Source organism: Rhododendron vialii, chromosome 10a (genome assembly GCF_030253575.1).
Source record: "Rhododendron vialii isolate Sample 1 chromosome 10a, ASM3025357v1".
NCBI classification, from domain to species: domain Eukaryota; kingdom Viridiplantae; phylum Streptophyta; class Magnoliopsida; order Ericales; family Ericaceae; genus Rhododendron; species Rhododendron vialii.
In genome coordinates, this window is record NC_080566.1 from 36,497,802 (window position 1) to 36,515,850 (window position 18,049).

At 39.1% G+C, this 18,049-nt stretch overlaps 1 protein-coding gene across 5 annotated transcripts; it reads left to right on the forward strand.

Annotated features, from left to right (window-relative positions):
* The first annotated feature begins 1,954 nt into the window (after positions 1 to 1,954).
* On the forward strand, positions 1,955 to 18,049 carry LOC131302736 (uncharacterized). Of its 5 annotated transcripts, none has more exons than XM_058329543.1 (16): positions 2,025 to 2,120; positions 10,542 to 10,669; positions 10,866 to 11,249; positions 11,743 to 11,820; positions 12,225 to 12,280; positions 12,984 to 13,103; positions 13,208 to 13,278; positions 13,575 to 13,668; positions 13,810 to 14,019; positions 14,360 to 14,611; positions 15,245 to 15,353; positions 15,539 to 15,606; positions 16,446 to 16,515; positions 16,597 to 16,671; positions 16,764 to 16,855; positions 17,693 to 18,049. In XM_058329543.1, the coding sequence occupies exons 3-16, from the start codon at positions 10,938 to 10,940 to the stop codon at positions 17,766 to 17,768; spliced, it is 1,683 nt and encodes a 560-aa protein (XP_058185526.1). In that variant the 5' UTR covers positions 2,025 to 2,120; positions 10,542 to 10,669; positions 10,866 to 10,937; the 3' UTR covers positions 17,769 to 18,049. The 5 variants fall into 5 exon arrangements, with proteins under 5 accessions (XP_058185525.1, XP_058185521.1, XP_058185526.1 ...); XM_058329540.1 differs by having other exon boundaries at positions 2,044 to 2,120; positions 16,425 to 16,515; XM_058329539.1 differs by lacking the exon at positions 10,542 to 10,669 and adding an exon at positions 4,197 to 4,307 and having other exon boundaries at positions 2,058 to 2,120; positions 16,425 to 16,515.

Here is an 18,049-nt window from a genome sequence, read left to right on the forward strand (position 1 = left end):
AAAGCCCAATACTAGTATATATAAGAATGTAAGAAGTCTCTGGACTTCGTGTGAATGAAAAAATCTCAGGGCTTCCCCTGAGTTCTCTGTTTTCTCGTGTTCTTCCGCGAGAGTTCCAACGGCAATCAATTGCTTGCTTTGCCCACTAAATTCTCCCATACTCGACAAAGGTTTACGGCTAATTCTCAGTTACGGTGGTGGGGGTGTTCGTTAACGGGTAGAGGTTTACGGCTAATTCTCAGTTACGGTGGTGGGGGTGTTCGTTAACGGGTAGATGTTCACGAGGAAGGAGGCGTTGAACGACGCCACCTGGTCGGAGAACTTGTCGTTGGGGCATTCCCATAGGGTGAAAAGGGGTGTCGTAGAGGATCTGTCCAGACTGGTTGGTGAGCGAGGAGAAGGCGGCGTTGGCAGTGTCGAGGGTGACTTGGAGGGTGCCGTTGTTTATTGTGGCTGGTTGGTCTACATGTAGTGGGTCGTTGGAGGTGAAGCTGGTGAAGGGGATGGTGGTGGTTTTGAGCTTGGCGGAGACGAGTGGCGGTGCTGCAAGGATTGAGAGGAGGAGCACAACGGTTGTGATTGGGTTCACCACTAGGCCCATGCGGTTTTTAGATTGGGTTTTAGGTAATGTGGAAATGTAGGTGTTGAGCGGGTATATCCTATGTGCTATCTGCTCGGCGCATCTGAGCTATACAATACACTTTTGAATGGTTTGGATTGAAACACACTTTCTTCTCGCCCAAACACTCTCTTTCATTTTTTCTCTTTCCAAATTTGAGTTGTTTAAATATGCAATGGACGACTCGAATGCGCGAACGAACATCATGTGATATCCGCTCGACATTGTAAATTTTTCCAGATTTTAGATGGGACTTTTGATGCACGAGAGAGAGAGAGAGAGAGAGAGAGAGAGAGAGAGAGAGAGAGAGAGATATTGGGTGGGTTGAACTGTAGGCCCGAATGGTCTGCTGACTCTCCTCTCCCAATTGCTTCGAAGTTTCCCCTGTGAATTGTCTGACTAAGAGCCAGTTTCAGAAACATCTTCTTAAAATATAATGTTTTGTTCTCTTTATAATTTAAAAAGAATTTTTTAAAAATTTTTTCATAGATTATTCATATATTCTTGTTACTTCTAACGTTTCTCTCTCTCTATCTTTCTTCACTTATTATCCTTACTATTTTTAAAAAAAATTTCAAAAACCAAATCAAACATAGCATAAGTATTTATTTTATATTTTTAAATTAAAAAATAATATAAATAAAAAATAAATTTTAATTTTTTTGCACCGTATAAAAGATTTTATTGAGATCTTTTAAATAAGATCCATATTATATATTTTTGGATTTCATTAAATCTATTATTTTTGAGCTCAAAATTGCATTCTTAAAAAATAAATACTTAAAACCCGTTTTGGAATGTAGCCTAAGTGCATGAGAAATACGGAGTAATTTTTACCATCTCTTTTTTATTAATTATTATTGATACACTTCATTCCTTGTTTTTTAATGTGTATTTTTTTACTAAAAGACAAAAAAAGAAGAAGTGTATTTATAAAAAAAAAGTGTGAAAATCATCCCCAAAAAATCTAGGAAAACATTTTTTAAACTCAATTCCTATTCAGATTACGAATTATAAAACCTGAATGAAAAATTAGATGATTGGATCGAGTACTTATAGCTATCAAATTGAGTTGACTTTTCATGAGATCTCTAAAATAAAATATTTTAAATTTTCCTGATCCCTACATCACAATCTGTAGACAAAAATGAAACTGATAATATTTATTAATTAGGCCTTAATTGGTCAACTTAAGGCTATGTTTGAGATTTAAAAAAAGGAAAAGGAAAGAAACGAAAAGAAAAAAAAGAAGCAAAGAAAAAATCTACTATTCATTCACTAAACTTAAAAGTTTTTATTTATTTATTCTCTCTTCCACAGCCAAACAATAGAAGGGCAGGGAAGGGAATTTTTATTTTCCATCAAATCTAACCCACCCAAAAAAAAAAAAAAAAATTCACCAGTCGATCTCCTCGCTCTCTCGACCTCTCTCGCCGATCGACTGAATCGCCTTCTCTCTCGTTCGTCTCTTCACTGACTTTACCGGTCAGAGGATCTTCAGGTACGTCTTTCTCTCTCTCTCTCTCTCTCTCTCTCTCTCTCTCTCTCTCTCTCTCTCATCTGTGTTTCGTTCTGAAACCCTAACCTCTATTGAAACCCTAGATCCAAACATACACTTATTAGCTCCCTCTCCCTGTTTAATTTCTCCTCAGAATCTGTACTTTGTCTACCCATTAGGTAAATTCGTGCATATCTACACTTATTTGCTCCCGCTCCCTGTTTTAATTTCTGCGATTCATACATCTGTAACGTTAGAACACCATAATAGACACGGCAGATGCTGTTTGCCGCGTAGTTTTGCTTAAGTAGCTGTTTTTTCGAATGCCAAATTTTGTGTGCAGATTGTGGCTTCATGACCCCAGGGATGAGAAGTTTCTGGAGCCTTTAGATATCTATATCTAAATGGCTGAAAACGTGTGCGTGCCAGGGCTGAAAACGTGTTCATGCTTGTACCAGGATTAAAATTCCTAGGGCTCAGATACTTTCAAACAGATGCTATATAGCTGATCTTATGACTGATTGTCATGGGTAACATGGTTCGTTCCTTGTATTGGTACTTCAGTGCTTTCAGGAGAAAACGAGGTCACGGTTTGCGAAAACACCTATTCTGTTTTCTAAGTTTTGGAAAAGTAAAAAAACCGCTATGGCCTACAAGTATTTTGTAAATAGCAAACCGTTCTCAAATGAAGTACCTCATCTCAAACATTTAATTTGGTGTATAGGGATAATATGGTAATTTTAGTGTACATGGGTAGTTTAGTCATTTAGATGTATATTAGTAATATGATCATTTTAGTGTACATGGGTATTTTAGTCATTTTAAAATTTTTCATATAAATGTAATTGGGTTAAGAGTGTTGCTATATGTACCGACCACGGGGAGGGAAAACGTACCGACGGCCGCCGGCGGGCCGTCTCCGGCCACCGGACGGCCGATCCGAGCCGTTCAAAAATTCTAAAAAATAAAACCGAGGGGGTCAACGCGGGAATCAAGGGCATCCGAGGTGTTTAGGGTGCTTGATCAAAGCACCCTTTTTTCGTGTATATATGTGTGTGTACATATATACACGAAAAAAGGGTGCTTTGATCAAGCACCCTAAACACCTCGGATGCCCTTGATTCCCGCGTTGACCCCCTCGGTTTTATTTTTTAGAATTTTTGAACGGCTCGGATCGGCCGTCCGGTGGCCGGAGACGGCCCGCCGGCGGCCGTCGGTACGTTTTCTCTCCCCCAATGGTCGGTACTCATAGATTTTTCGTTGGGTTAATGGGTGAGTCGGGTTTGATTTTAAATAGATGGGTCGGGTTAGATATGGGTAATTGATCACAAAGAACAAAGAGCACGCTGTCTGGTCATTGAGTTAAGTTTCAGGGGGAATTATGTGAGAAACTTCAACTATAAAACCTTATTGCTTAGCTTCCCAACGAGTCTTCTGTGTAACCATGCAACCTTTGATCTTTTTTCTCCTTTTGATGTTTAGGATTGACTTAAGAACCGCGACGGAGTTGTCTCAATGCCACGTCGATGCCCTTCCCTTCATCCTATTTGACCACCATCATGGCAATTGACAAGGTTTTAGATAGGTAAACCCAATTAAAAATTTTCCTAAAATTTTGCAGACGGGTGAGTGGCTTGTAGATTATGCTTGTTGCTCTGCTAGATTAGGATTCATTTAGTTGGGGTTCATATTATAATTTGACCAATTCTCGGTACGGCCACTCTATGTTCCAAGGATTAGGAACGAATCTTTTTTGTGAAAGGAGTAGATGTTAATTGTGATGTTGGAGCAAGGGTTAGAAACCTTCTATTTTCCTCCAATATATATACTTCATATTTATCGTAAGTGCCTAGCCATGCTACTAAGTTTGTTTTCTAGCAAGGGTTTATCATACTCCAAGGAACCATATATCCATTTAGTTGCCAACAAGTTTGAAATACAATTGATTGTTCGGTAGGTTTTTTTTCTTCGTTTTTGCAATCTCATTTTGGTGGATTCCTCCTTTCATAAAATATCACCTTTTTTGGCAATTGGCAATTCATGGCAAACAGACCATGCTAACTGTGGAAGTCTAAATAGGTGGTTGTCTTCTTGACAGTTGGTGACTAAAGCAAAATCAAGAGCGGGGTTTTAAAATGCAAAGGGTACAATCAGTTTACTTTCGGAGTTTCTCTATGCACATTTGAGGGGGTTACTGAGCGATGATGTTATGTTTGCGTACTCTATAATGTCACATTTGTTGTGTTTATAATGTTAAGTACGATCGGCTTGCTGACGCCTAACTAAGGTCACTCGAAATTTTATTGAATAACAATTTTTTGATCCATGCTTGAAGGCACAGGCATTCTGCTAGCTAAGCTCACACCTAGCTAAGGTCACTAGAAATCGAATAACAAATTGAAGGCACTGGTAAACCCTAGCGGGTTCTGTCATTGGTTGGCTCGCGATCTCATCCGAGCTATTGGTTGCTCGAGCTTGGCTCGTTTATTTATGCCTTGTTCCTTTCACAATTCAAAAAGAATTTTTCAAAAAATTCTCCCTAGATTCTCCCTACTTTCAACATTTCTCTCTCTATCTCTCTCCACTTATTACCCCTACTATATTTCAAAAAACTTTTCAAAACACAAACCAAACACAGCATTAAGTGAGCTCAAATATGGCTCTTGCTCGTTTGCATTCTGAGTCGAGTTTGAACGAGCTCTCAAGCCTAGCCTCAAGCGGCTCAGCTCATTCATATCCCTACCTGCACCTTTGTTCCCGTGCAATCTTGCAGCTGAAATTGCACAGGAACAGAGGTACAGGCACAAACACAATTCCGGTACAGAAGGTTTGAGTACAACAAAGATCCCCAATATAAAACTCGAGTTCGGCTCGAGCTTGAAAAGCGAGCTGAGTCGAGCTTTGAGTTGCTCAGGCTTTGCTCGCTACAACTGGGGTAAGCTCAAGCTTGGCTCGAGCTTGAAACAAATTGCCAAATGTGGGCTCGAGCTTGACTCGCGGATGCTCGACAATCACGCGACAACAAAGTGGAGCCAGGGAAAGGTGTAATGCTATAGTTATACAGGAGACCCTCTCCAACAGTTTCACAAATTTTCCAATGTGGGATTGATGTAGAAGGCCTTGGTGGGAACTAGGAACCTCTTCACTTGTCCCACACCGAGAGAATGTATTCTTCCACTATTCCTTGTGCTATAAAGCACACCACTCCGTTCGAACTTGGGATCAGTTGCGTGGATTTCGAAAAGCTTCCACATGGCATCTTTCCGTATTCATTTTATCATCAATTTAAAGAACATTTTGTACAGATCTATATTCAATATATACTTGTATATACATATGCGTGTGTGTAAGTCTTGGCTCGCGAGCTCATCCGAGCTGAGCTATTGGTTGCTAGAGCACGGCTTGTTTATTTAGCGAGCTCAAATACTTGGCTCGTTTGCATTCCGAGTCGAGTTTGAACAAGCTCTCGAGCCGAGCCTCAAGCGGCTGGCTCATTCGCAGCCCTACCTACACATTTGTTCCCGTGCAATCCTGCAGTTGAAATTGCACAGGAACAGAGGTACAGACACAAGCACAATTTCTGTATAGAAGGTTTGAGTACAACGAAGATCCCCAATATAAAACTTCTGCAACACTCATTAGAAAAATATACAATTCAAATTCAACATCCCAAAAAATGTCAAAAGAACCCAGAATAATGCATTGCCAATTCGAATTACGCGCCACAAAAAAAAAAAAAAAAACAGAATTGAAAAACTCAGAAACATGGAATCCAAACCCAATACAAATACTATCCACATAAATAAACAGAAACCCATAAATGTAAGCATAAATCAATGTACATACGAACCCTAACTTGAAGCTTAGGTGATTTGGACATGTCGAAAGGAGAGAAAGAAGGGGGTTACAACAAGTTGAATTTTGAGAGAGAGAGGGAGATGTACGTACCTTCGATTTGAGAATTGTGGTGTGGCGCGATTGGCAAAATGATTGAGGAGACAGAGGAACATTTGCTGGACCAAATGAGCTTCGCCGAACCCATTTGGACCAGAAGTGGTGACCCCAAAATGGAATTGAATTTTATTAGAGATTTCTTTTTTGTCCTCTCTTGTGTTGTTTTGAGTCTTGACTCGTGTTATCGTGAAACACTCTCGTCTGTCTTTTAAAATTACACTTCGACCCATACCGTATCATGTTTTTTTTCCGAATTCCTGACACTGAAATTTAAAGTGTAATTTATTTGCTTAGAGTATTAGCTTCATTCGAATCATTACATGGGACCTGCATGAAGTTTTGGTATTAAAGTTGAGAGAGACATGTTAAATTAGTGAATGGCTAGAAGCTTCGGCTAGTACGAATGTCCATGGGGTATGGATAGAATTGCCATCTCTAACTACTTTACCATGATGAGGGTTATCTCCACTAGCCAACGGTTTGCTTCCACCCTTGAGGTGTGAGTTCAATTCTCGAGGCTAGGTTAACTAGTTGGGAGGTGAAAGTCTATTTGGGCAGTCTCATGGACACGTCCAGTGGTTCCCCTCCTAGTTGCTTGCAACTGCTTTATGTAGGTGTAGGTGTTGGTAACCTGCGGCCAGAGAGAGAGAGCACTAGTTAGGGAATAAAATTGGTTGAGCCTACTGAAAAACCAGAAGTTTGCATGAAGTCTCAATCAAAGTTGTTAGAGGACTTTGGGTAAAATAAGTTATTTTTTGAAAGCAGAATTGATGTCTGACGTTTCTAATGTTCCCATTATGATTAGTTTTTTCTTGAAACATTTTTACATGAATGTTAGTTTTATACTAGTTTCGTACACAGAACGTACTATGATCCCTCGTTAATTAGTAGTTAATTTTTGAATAGGATCCCTAGTTAATCAGAATGTGTGGTATGATATGAACCGTTCATATTGACAATCAATGGTTCAGATTTGTTGAATCTCAGTAAAAGTCTTTTATTACCATTAAAAACACTATCCGACGGTTGCGATCACTCAAACCGCACTTATGCAGTCTAAACCTGAATGACAGACGAGCCAGATTTTTGAATATGTTCCGCTGTCCTCCGCTCCCATCTCTCCATAGTCCATACTCCAAGGCTTTTATTTTTCGGGCTCCACTACAAACCAAAACTATGATTTTTTTTTTTGACGAGTAAGATAATCCCAGTTATATTAAAACGAAAACAATACAACTACAACAAAGGACACTACCGGTCTAGAAATACAAGAAACAACAAACTAAAACAACAAAACTAAACAACAAAAAACAAAATGCCGCATGAAACCATACACCATAGCCGGACCCATCAATCACACTCGTGAAGGTGGGTGGGAAGACCAAGGGGAAAGGCAAATGTTCATGCCTTAAGTTTCCCAGAGGATTGTTATCTCTCGAAAAGTTCAGGTTGAACAAAGATCGATAGGCAAAAGCCCACCTCCTCTTACACAAATACCGGCTGCTTTATTGATATTGCTTTAATCAACCTTATTTGATATATTGTTTCATACTCACATTGATGCGATAATCGAATTTCCTGGGGAAAAAATTGAACCCATTGGTGGAAGTCTACGATTTTATTTTGATTTTGAAACTCGGAATGACGATGTTGATTGTGATTCAATTTTGGAAAAAAAAAATTTCAATATTCATCTGTGGAATAGGAACTCGTCATTCAAATTTTTTTTTTGTTTCCGTTTCAAATCTTCAAGCAATATGGATTGTTAATTGAAATGGAGGTAGAATTGAGGAGAGGTGGATTGTGGTGGTCGGCTGGACTGCTGGAGGGAGGACTACAAGGGTTCGAATTGGAGAAACTCCAAAATGTGTACGCTCTTCCAACTGTGATATGGGGTTTCAAATTGGGTGGGGGGGGTCTGCTGGACTGTTGGAGGGAGGACTACAAGGGTTCGAATTTGAGAAACTCCAAAATGTGTACGCTCTTCCAACTGTGATATGGGGTTTCAAAATGGGGGGCGGGGTGGGGGTTGGGTTGGTTGGTTTAGATGTAGGGTTAAATTCAATAACGCGAGAAACTCCAAAATGTGTACGCTCTTCCAACTGTGATATGGGGTTTCAAATTGTGGGGGGGTGGGGGGGAGGTGGATTGTGGTGGTCGGCTGGACTGTTGGAGGGAGGACTACAAGGGTTCGAATTGGAGAAACTCCAAAATGTGTATGCTCTTCCAACTGTGATATGGGGTTTCAAATTTGGGGGGGGGGGGGGGGGGGGGGGGGTTGGTTGGTTTAGATGTAGGGTTAAATTCAATAATGCAAAAGTGTCGTGGCTCCAACAAAATCTTTCGTGGCATTAGGGCCTCCCCTATAAAAAAGGAGGCTTTTAAGTTCAAAATTATATTTGTTATATATTTCCTCCAACAAAGTATTATTTTATTCCTTCCCTGGTCAAATTTGGAATTTTGATGAAAATATTTTTCAGTTCTCTGAAAAATATATGAAATGAACGGTTTAGCTCATTGTTGTCGGCTAGAGGTGTCCAACAAAATGAATATAATGAGGGGATGGATAGATCGGTTCGAGAAAGTACTCATCTCAAGTGTGTTTCTTTATTGGAGGACTCATCCCAAGTTACTCTACATTTCTAGCTTTTGCATATCCTAAGTTACGTAATGCGCGTGCTTGACTGTAAGCGAAAGCGAAAAAGTGTCTTTTAAAAACGTATGAAATTGCACTGAAATTAGTGAGAGCGAGAATCGTAAAACGCGAATTGAGAGTTGGACCTAGAAAATAAAAATCTTACCCAAAGGGAGGCAAAGAAACATGGGACTATCGCATGACATGGTATGGGTTGAAGAATATTTTTAGAAAACAGACGAGAGTGTTTCACGAAAACAGACGAGAGTGTTTCACGATAACACGAGTCAAGACTCAAAACAACACAAGAGAGGACAAAAAAGAAATCCCCTAATAAAATTCAATTCCATTTTGGGGTCACCACTTTTCTTGTCCAAATGGGTTTGGCAAAGCTCATTTGGTCCAACAAATGCTCCCGTCTCCTCAATCATTTTGCCAATCGCGCCACACCGCAATTCTCAAATCGAAGGTACATACATCTCCCTCTCTCTCTCTAGAAATTCAACCTGTTGTATCCCCCCCTCTCTCCTTTCGACATGTCCAAATCACCTAAGTTTCAAGTTGGGGTTCGTATGTACATTGATTTATGCTTTCATTTATGGGTTTATGTTTATTTATGTGGATAGTATTTGTATTGGGTTTGGATTCCATGTTTCTGGGTGTTTCAATATATATATATATATATATATATATATATATATTTTTTTTTTTTTGTGGTGCGGAATTCGAATTGGCATTGCGTTATTCTTGATTGCTTTGACATTTTTGGGGGTGCTGAATTTGAATTGTATATTTTTCTAATAAGTGCTGCAGAAGTTTTGCCTTATGTACCTGAATTGTGCCTGTACCTCAGTTCCTGTGCAATTTCAGCTGTAGGATTGCATGGGAATAGAGGTGCAGGTAGGGCTGTGAATGAGGCTCTTGTTCAAACTCGACTTGGAATGCAAACGAGCGAGAGCCAAGTATTTGAACTCGCTAAATAAACGAGCCGAGCTTGAGCAACCAATAGCTTAGCTCAGATGAGCTCGCGAGCAAAGACTTACACACATGCATATGTATATATAAGTATATATTGAATATAGATTCGTACAAAATGTTCTTTATAGCACAAGGAATGATGGAAGAATATATTTTCTTTCGATGTGGGTCAAGTGAGGAGGTTCCCAGTTCCCAGTTCCCACTAAGGCCTTCTACATCAACCCCGCATTGAAAAATTTGTGAAATTGTTGGGGAGAGTCTCCTATATAACTACAGCACTACACCTTTCCCTTGCTCCACTTTGTTGTCGTGTGATTGTCGAGCGTCTGCGAGCCGAGCTCGAGCCCACATTTGGCAGCTTGTTTAAAGCTTGAGCTTACCCTTGTTGTAGTGAGCCAAACCTGAGCAGCTCAACTCGGCTCTGCTCAATTGCAGCCCTAGGTGCAGGCACATGTCAGTATAGGGACCTGAGGTGATTTTTTTCTTCTGATTATTTTTGGTGATCTTAGTTCTGTATTGATTCTGTATGTGATAAGGGGTTCACTTTCTCTTCAGGACCCCCGTAAATCCAACCTTTTGGGGAATTCATTTAGATTCATTATTACGGCATTTTGCGTGTGGGATTTTTGCTTGTTTAGTGGATTGAAATGATCATGCGAAATTCTAGGTTGATCCTTTCTTTGAATGATTTGAGGAAATTGAGGTTAAATTGTGTGATTTTTGCTAACTAGTGTTCAAAAAGTGAGCTCTTTTAGGAAATTTTGTTGTCATGGTTATAACTTATAGTTGTCATCCCAATTTTCTATGTGGGTTTATTATGTTTGTGTAATAGAGCTTATCTTCTTGGCTCCATTCAGGTGGCAAGTATTTTGCGCAAGTGAAGGGAAGGAAAAAGAATCGATTTTTCTTCCGTGTGGTCATTTAGGAGAGACTTTTGTGAAACAAGTTTATATACAGTTGTCTAGTTATTGATGGAACTTGAAAAGTAAGATTCCTGTAAAATCGTCCATTTTTTTGTAGGATAAGTAATAAACATTATGCAGGAAGTTAAATAATCGGTTACTGTCCTTTCCTTTCCTGACAACTGAACAGGCACTTAGGGAAGTTGTAACTCAGTAGTTTTTTTTTTTTCAGTTAAAGATGTACATTCCTTCTTTGAGTTTATGTTTCTGAAATTTCAGTTTGGCTGAGGGATTGAAGGAATACCAGTAATTGTGGGGCCAATTTAGGGAAATAAGGTTTTGATTGCAAACATGTATCGGCCTGTGGCTACCACCACTACCCGAGGTGGATTACCAACGGATAATGGGGATTCAGTGGTGACATTGGACCAAGTTCCACGTTGGAGTGATGCCGAGTACAAGTTCTCATTTGAGAATGAAGATCCCGGCTTTCCAAATTTGTACTTCCCTGACCCTTTAGCTTCTTCATCAGGGGCAAAGAGTAGTGGAAATGGTATGGTGTGTAGGTTTCCAGTGGACCATGAAATCAACTCGAAGATTTATCTTTGGAGGGGTAACCCTTGGAATCTTGAGGTGGATGCTGTTGTTAACTCCACAAATGAGGTGATAAGTGAACTTTCTCTATAACTGTTAGTTATGATTGATTGCATGACAGGAACATGTTTATTTGTAGACACTGACACCTTAAATGATTACCTCTTCTATTTTGGGTGGTCGAAGGGAAACAACTAGAAAACCCCGTTTCTGTACATGGGTATTTTAGAATATGCCATAAAAGCTTGAAGTGTAGGCTGCTGATTCAGTGAATTTGGTTAATAGTGCGAAAGCAGCGTGTTTGGTTTCTTTTGATGGTCTCTAATGTTTGCATTGTATAGGTTTCATTGCATGCGGTCTTAAGTTAACTGAGCTTATGTAATCAAAGTTCTAATAATTTATCTTGGGCCTTCGCATCATGAAGTCTATAACTCATCTGGGCTTGCGAAATTCGCAATGAGTATGTTTTTGCATGCAGAATAACTGCATCATAGGGACCACTGCATGCATCCTAGAATCGTTATCTTTTCTTCTTAGTTATTTTCAAATTCGATGGTTACAGAATCTTGATGAAGCACACAGCAGCCCTGGTTTGCATGCTGCAGCTGGTCCTGGTCTTGCAGAAGAATGTGCAGCACTGGTAAGCTATTTGTATGTCAGGGGACCTTTTTATGTGTTTCCCCCTTTGATCCTGATTTCTTTATTTTTTTCATAATGTTAATTGGAGATGCGTATTTTCAATTGAAGGGAACTTAATGCTTTTGAACATCGACTATAGATATGCTTTGCCAAATGGATTAAAAGATTGTTGTTAATAAGATTTGCAGAGATAAATTTATAGAGTAACAATGAGGCCTAAAGCATAAGGTCGTGTCATTAAGTGAGAGTGACGGTTTCAAACTACCAACTTTCATACGAAGCAATTTTTTTCCCCGCAAGTTAGACCAAGCCATCGTGATACCTATTAAAGCTGAAAATTTATGGAAATAACTAATAAGAAACATCAGTTTTCTGAATGACATGGTGTACTTTGTTTCTTGATAGGGTGGGTGCCGAACAGGGATGGCTAAGGTTACTAATGCATATGACCTTCCTGCAAGGTGAGTAGTGGTTTAGCTCTACCAAGTAATCGCTTGTAATACGTAGGACTACATTTTTGTAGTCGCACTGATGCTGATCAAAACAAGTAAATCGTCAAAGTACTGTTCTTATAAAAGTTCAATCCTGCACTTACTTTACCTGCCGTTATGCTTTGGAAATCAGGAATTTAATATTGGACTATTATGCAGTCATAGGAAACTTTTACCATTATTTTGTTTCTTGAAATCATTGGACATTCTCTTTCTATTGTTCCTTGTCTTTGTTCTTTTAGAGCTCACTCAGTAATCAGTAGTAGTTGTTTAAAGAAGAAATTGACTCTGTATTCAGTTATTTTTCAGATGCCTGTTTTTGTCCTTTTGGCAGTGTATCTGCATACTTTTCCAAAACTTTTCCAAAATTGAAACGGTGTATGAGCATGCTTCCATTTTCTTTTGTATATGCCTTAATATGTGAGGTGCAGCGGCCACGCCAATGTACGTAATAACTGTTTATATTTTGGTGAGCTGCTTTTATGCATAATATAACAAACTAGAATTCTTTCTGCTTTCTGCTTTAAGCTTTTCACGGTGCACTGATCACTTTATCATCCTTGAGAATGTATTATCTCTTTTTGCTTAGTTCATGCACTTATGAGTATTGATGGCAACAAGAACAAACTTGATCTCGTTGTCTTAAGACCGGATTACAATTTACTTTTGTTAGGAGGATTATCCACACTGTGGGTCCCAAGTATGCAGTGAAATATCATACTGCTGCCGAGAATGCTTTGAGCCACTGTTATCGGTCTTGCCTTGAACTTCTGATTGAGAATGGGCTTCAAAGGTTGGTTGATAGACCAATGTCCTTTATATTTACTATGTCTTTGTTTCTCTCTCTGGTTTCATTGTTGTCGAACTGGAATTATCTAATACCATTTGTCAATGCAGTATTGCTATGGGCTGTATATATACAGAGGCAAAAAATTATCCTCGTGAACCTGCTGCTCATGTAGCAATAAGTGAGATACTTTCCCATATCCTATTGCAGTTCTTCTATTTTGATGACATTCACATCATGCACCTGCTTTATTCCTCATGTTTCATGTCGTGTGCATGTGCAGAATGTTGAGTATGAATGATTAATGCCTGCATTAGCTGTTCCTGTACCTGTACGGATAGTTGTTCCTGTACCTCTACGGCGATTGCATTAGTTGTTCATGTAGCAGTAGATATTTTGTTTTAACAGAATCTTGAAGCTTATAATCCACCATTCAGCCTTACCATTTACCTCTCTTTTTCTTACACCTACAATTAGGAACTGTGAGACGGTTTCTCGAAAAACAGCAAGACAAGATAACTGCTGTTGTTTTCTGTACTACGACAACAACTGATACTGAGATATACAAAAGGTATGTCATTTTTGTTTTTTGTATTTAAGGTAATTTCTACGTCAATATGAAACCTCTCTGGGGCTTATATGTCATTTGATTGGTATCGTTCTGTTTTATTGTTGATTGGAATGGAATATTCCCTTGAACCTTAAAATGTAGATTGCTTCCACTTTATTTTCCTCGGGATGAACATGAGGAGGAAGTGGCCATTTCAAAACTTCCAGCAGATGTTGGGGACGAAAATGGCGAGACAGTTATAGATGAACGTAAAATCAGAATAAGGCCTTTGCCTGATGTCAAAAAGACTGTTTCTAAACCTCTTCAAGCATCAATGGATCTTCCTGTCAGTGATGTTGGGTTGGCAAGACGGTCAGTATACTTAGATAAGCTTACATACCTCAAAATAATGCTCTATATCCCATCTCTTATGCTTCTTTTTTCCTGTTTCTAGTATGAATTTGTAAAGATTGTTTGCTTATGTTTGGGCTTTGTATTTGTTGCTATGGGAAGTTAGAGCACTTGCCATCAACAGTTATCATGCCCGCCCTTGTTCAACAACTTGATTTTTTGTGGTTGTGGAGTTCCATATGTTTGCACATACTCTACACTCCTTTGTTTCTTCTTTATCTCTCTAGCTTGATGAAATTTATCGTGCATTTATTGTTCCTTTTGTAGTCAACCGAACGTACTCAAAGATTGTTCTGAACAGGAACTCATCATATCTGGATTCGTACTTGGATCCGGCTTTCATGTCCCTGATTAAGGATCCAGACGAAAGACGCAAGGAACAATGGGAAAAAACTGCTCAAGCACAGAGCGGGTGGAATTGTGCTAAAATGCTTGGATATGGTGATCTTGGAGGGCCTCCATTGTCAGCTGCTGAAGAATACTCCCTTCATTCTCGATATCTTGCTAAAGCAAATTCTGTTAACCTTTCTGAAATTGCGGAAATGAAGATTGTGTAAGCATACGTTGCAATCTCTCTCTCTCTCTCTCTCTCTCTCTCTCTCTCTCTCTCTCTCTCAGACACTCAGGAAAAGGAAAAGAAATGAAGAAAAGGACAAACTTAAAACAACGTTTCAATAATATGAACAATACACCACCTTATATGAAGTTATGAATATTGAAAATATTTTTTCTCTAAAAGATGATTAGAGTATCCACAATGCTATAATCCAAAGTAAAAAGTTTTTAAAATTAACAAAAGTTGATGTGGCAACTTTTAGTTATCAATTTTTGATTATAGCATTGTGGATACCTTTAGTATAACCAAATTAGAATACGGAGAAAGCTGTTTTGTCATGATGAGATATGTGGGTTGTTTTCTGGATGTCTTACTCTTTCTTAGTTGCTCCCTTACCATTGATGTTTGGCTATGACAAAATATTGGACATGCCTATGTAGCTCTATTAACTGCGGGTTACTAGATTTATTATATTGAAATTCTATAGTAGGAAAAGAGGAAGTATATTCATAGAAAACCTTTATGCAAAGTTCTCTCTTGCAGAAGTTCTGTTGATTTTTCAATGATTTGGGTTCAAGCATGCTAAATGGGGTTCAAATGGTCAAGAAGAATTTATGTTGCCTATTTCAGGTACCGTGGGGGGGTTGATAGTGAGGGTCGTCCAGTGATGGTGGTTGTGGGAGCACATTTTCTGCTGCGGTGTCTTGATCTGGAACGATTTGTGCTATATGTAGTAAAGGTAAAGGTGCTGCATCCTGCTTCAGTTGGCGTTATTGCAGCTGACTTAATGTTTCACGTCCTTTGAAGTGACGGTGGTGGAATCTACATGCATTTCTTCTTGTTGCATTTGTCTTAAATTTTGGTGGTGGTACAACTCTGTTCTACTTAGAAGTAGGGTGAATGATTCACAATATTGAATTTCAGGAGTTCGAGCCCTTGATACAGAAGCCTTATACCATTGTCTACCTCCATTCCGCAGCATCATTGCAGATGTAAGTATAGCAAATCTCTCGTCTTGTTGAATTACACTTTGCAGCATCTTTTGGAGTAGACTTGATCCTTCTATTGACTTATGTGCAATTCAATCGACGTGCGGCCAAGATTACTTAAATCAGGAAGATTTATTAGTGCAATTTGCAGTTCATCCTCTAAAATAGAAGTGAAGGGGGCGTGTAATTGTTTTTTGGCTTGGTGTGGCTCATAATAGATATTTAGTTGCATTAACCTCCTTTTAGATTTGCCAAGGGAAATCTCTCAAGCCTTTATTAAGTACCTTATTGCGATCGAATTAATTTGTGACCACAAATATCAAGTTTTGTAAGAATAATATAGTGCCACGATATGTTGTATAGCAAGTTATGAAACATGTTTATGCATCGTGGTTTATTAGTCGAATCAATGAGTGGATTGGTTGCGCACCTTCTTAACTAGTACATTATAATGCAAAGCTTCATGCAAATCACATCATGTCTTTAGATGTACTACTATCTTGTCATTAACTGCCAAAATTTTCTTTTGGAAGTATGTACACTAATTTAACTTATACAGCCCTTTGACCAATTTAAGGGTTGTTTTCTGTGAATTTTTTGGAGTGTACATAAGTTCAAAGAAAAACAAACACACACACATGTACATAGAAGCATTATGCCAAAATCAAGGGGGGACAGCGATTTTTCCCCACTTCAATTCTCTTATAATGATGGTAAAAGTGGCAACTAGCCATCTAGTGATTGTTGGATGTTTATACGTCCTGAAATTCTGTTTGCCATGTTCCCTCTATAAACAATTCTTGTTTTCTTCACCTTTTGAGACCTGCATCTTGGACTACTAGGCAACCGGACCTTGGATGGATGAGGAGAGTACAGCAAATACTCGGCCGCAAACACCAGCGAAACCTTCATGTATGTGATGGCAAGTTGTTCCATCCAATGGCAAAATTGCATTTCTTCTGTCCAAAGCTTAACCTCCCATTTGCAATGTAGGCAATATATGTTCTTCACCCGACATTTGGACTGAAGGCTGCAATTTTGGCTATGCAACTGTTCGTGGATAGTTTGGTATGTCGACTCCTCATTTTTCAGTGTTATGAGCCCAATTAGTTACTTACTTTTATTCACTGAGCTTGTTGTCTTGTTTATGGTTCACCTAGGTGTGGAAAAAAGTCGTATATGTTGATCGCCTTTTGCAGCTATTTAGATATGTTCCTCGCGAACAGCTAACCATCCCCGACTTTGTGTTTCAGTTGAGTCCTCTGTGCTTCTCTTCTACAATTTTGCTTTAGTTGATTTGTCAAAGATACTGATTGGGCTCCACACTTAGATGGATGGGTAGTTGTTAGGGTTGGCAAGAGCGGCAATGGGTGGAGTGGCCCTATTAAGTTATACCTCCTGCGTACATGACCCGAACTCTAATCAGATTTTCCCTACGCTCCTCCCTACCTTACTCTAATTCCCCCTCAGCCATTTGTATCAGTATAGGGCGGTGCTGCGAAAACTAGCAAAATAACACCGTAGCAAGCCAAAAAATACCATAAAAATTGGGTTCTGACCAGAGCATCTCTGTTGGGTTTTTTTTTTTTTTTTTTCCCACTAGTACAAGCGGTAGGAGAATACAAGTGTCAAAATTACATCAATTTGAAAACAAGTCCACTATTGCTATTAGCCCAAGTTGGGAGATTTGAACTCCTCACCTCCTAGTGACAAGTCAGAGTATTGGCTAACTGAATTAGCCCCAGTTGAGATGCTTTGTTGTGGTAAACATGCATTTAATGCTGATGTCATACATGTAATGTTGCATACAGTATGGTTGGGTGGGTGTATCTTTCCCATACTTAACCCAAATCCGATAGGGTTCAACTTACCCACTCTTGTTACCGACCCTACCCTATTAGTGCTCCCCCAAACCCTTCCCATTTGGATCGGTCCTGTCTGATAAGTGGTAACTATATATGATAGGGTGTTTTGCCATCCGTCATGCATACCCTTCTATTCTTGTTATTGACCCTAGCTAGTTCCAAATTATGAGTGGCAAAGGAATGGCAACCAAAATTGCTAAGTTCCCAATTTGTGTGAAATGCAGGCACGATTTGGAAGTGAATGGAGGGAAAGGTCTGATTGTGGACCCGAGAACGAAGTACGTATACCAAAGAACATAGTTGTTGCATTTCAGAATTGGAGCAAGTGATTGAGCGGAGTCTACCGGATTGTTGGTTTTCTTCATTGTATCTTCTCTGTTTTTTTGCATTTTTAATCTTATTGTTTGTGCAAGGGAATTGGGGTTGTGATGGGTCTAAGTATTTTGTATAGTACAAGTGAAATTTCATTCTTTGTATGTTGTAATGGTTAGTTTAGATTATTTTACTTGAAATAAATGTTTTGGGATCAATGTTCTTGTTTATTTTTGCAGATGGAAATAAAAGTATTTTTTAATGTTTCA

Excerpts from the sequence above, each read along its gene's own strand:
- LOC131302736 (XM_058329538.1), top strand. The coding sequence starts at position 10,938 with ATGTATCGGCCTGTGGCTACCACCACTACCCGAGGTGGATTACCAACG. Across the intron at positions 14,612-15,244 it reads ATTGCGGAAATGAAGATTGT|GTACCGTGGGGGGGTTGATA; the intron begins GTAAGCATACGT and ends TGCCTATTTCAG. Across the intron at positions 15,354-15,538 it reads TTGTGCTATATGTAGTAAAG|GAGTTCGAGCCCTTGATACA; the intron begins GTAAAGGTGCTG and ends ATTGAATTTCAG.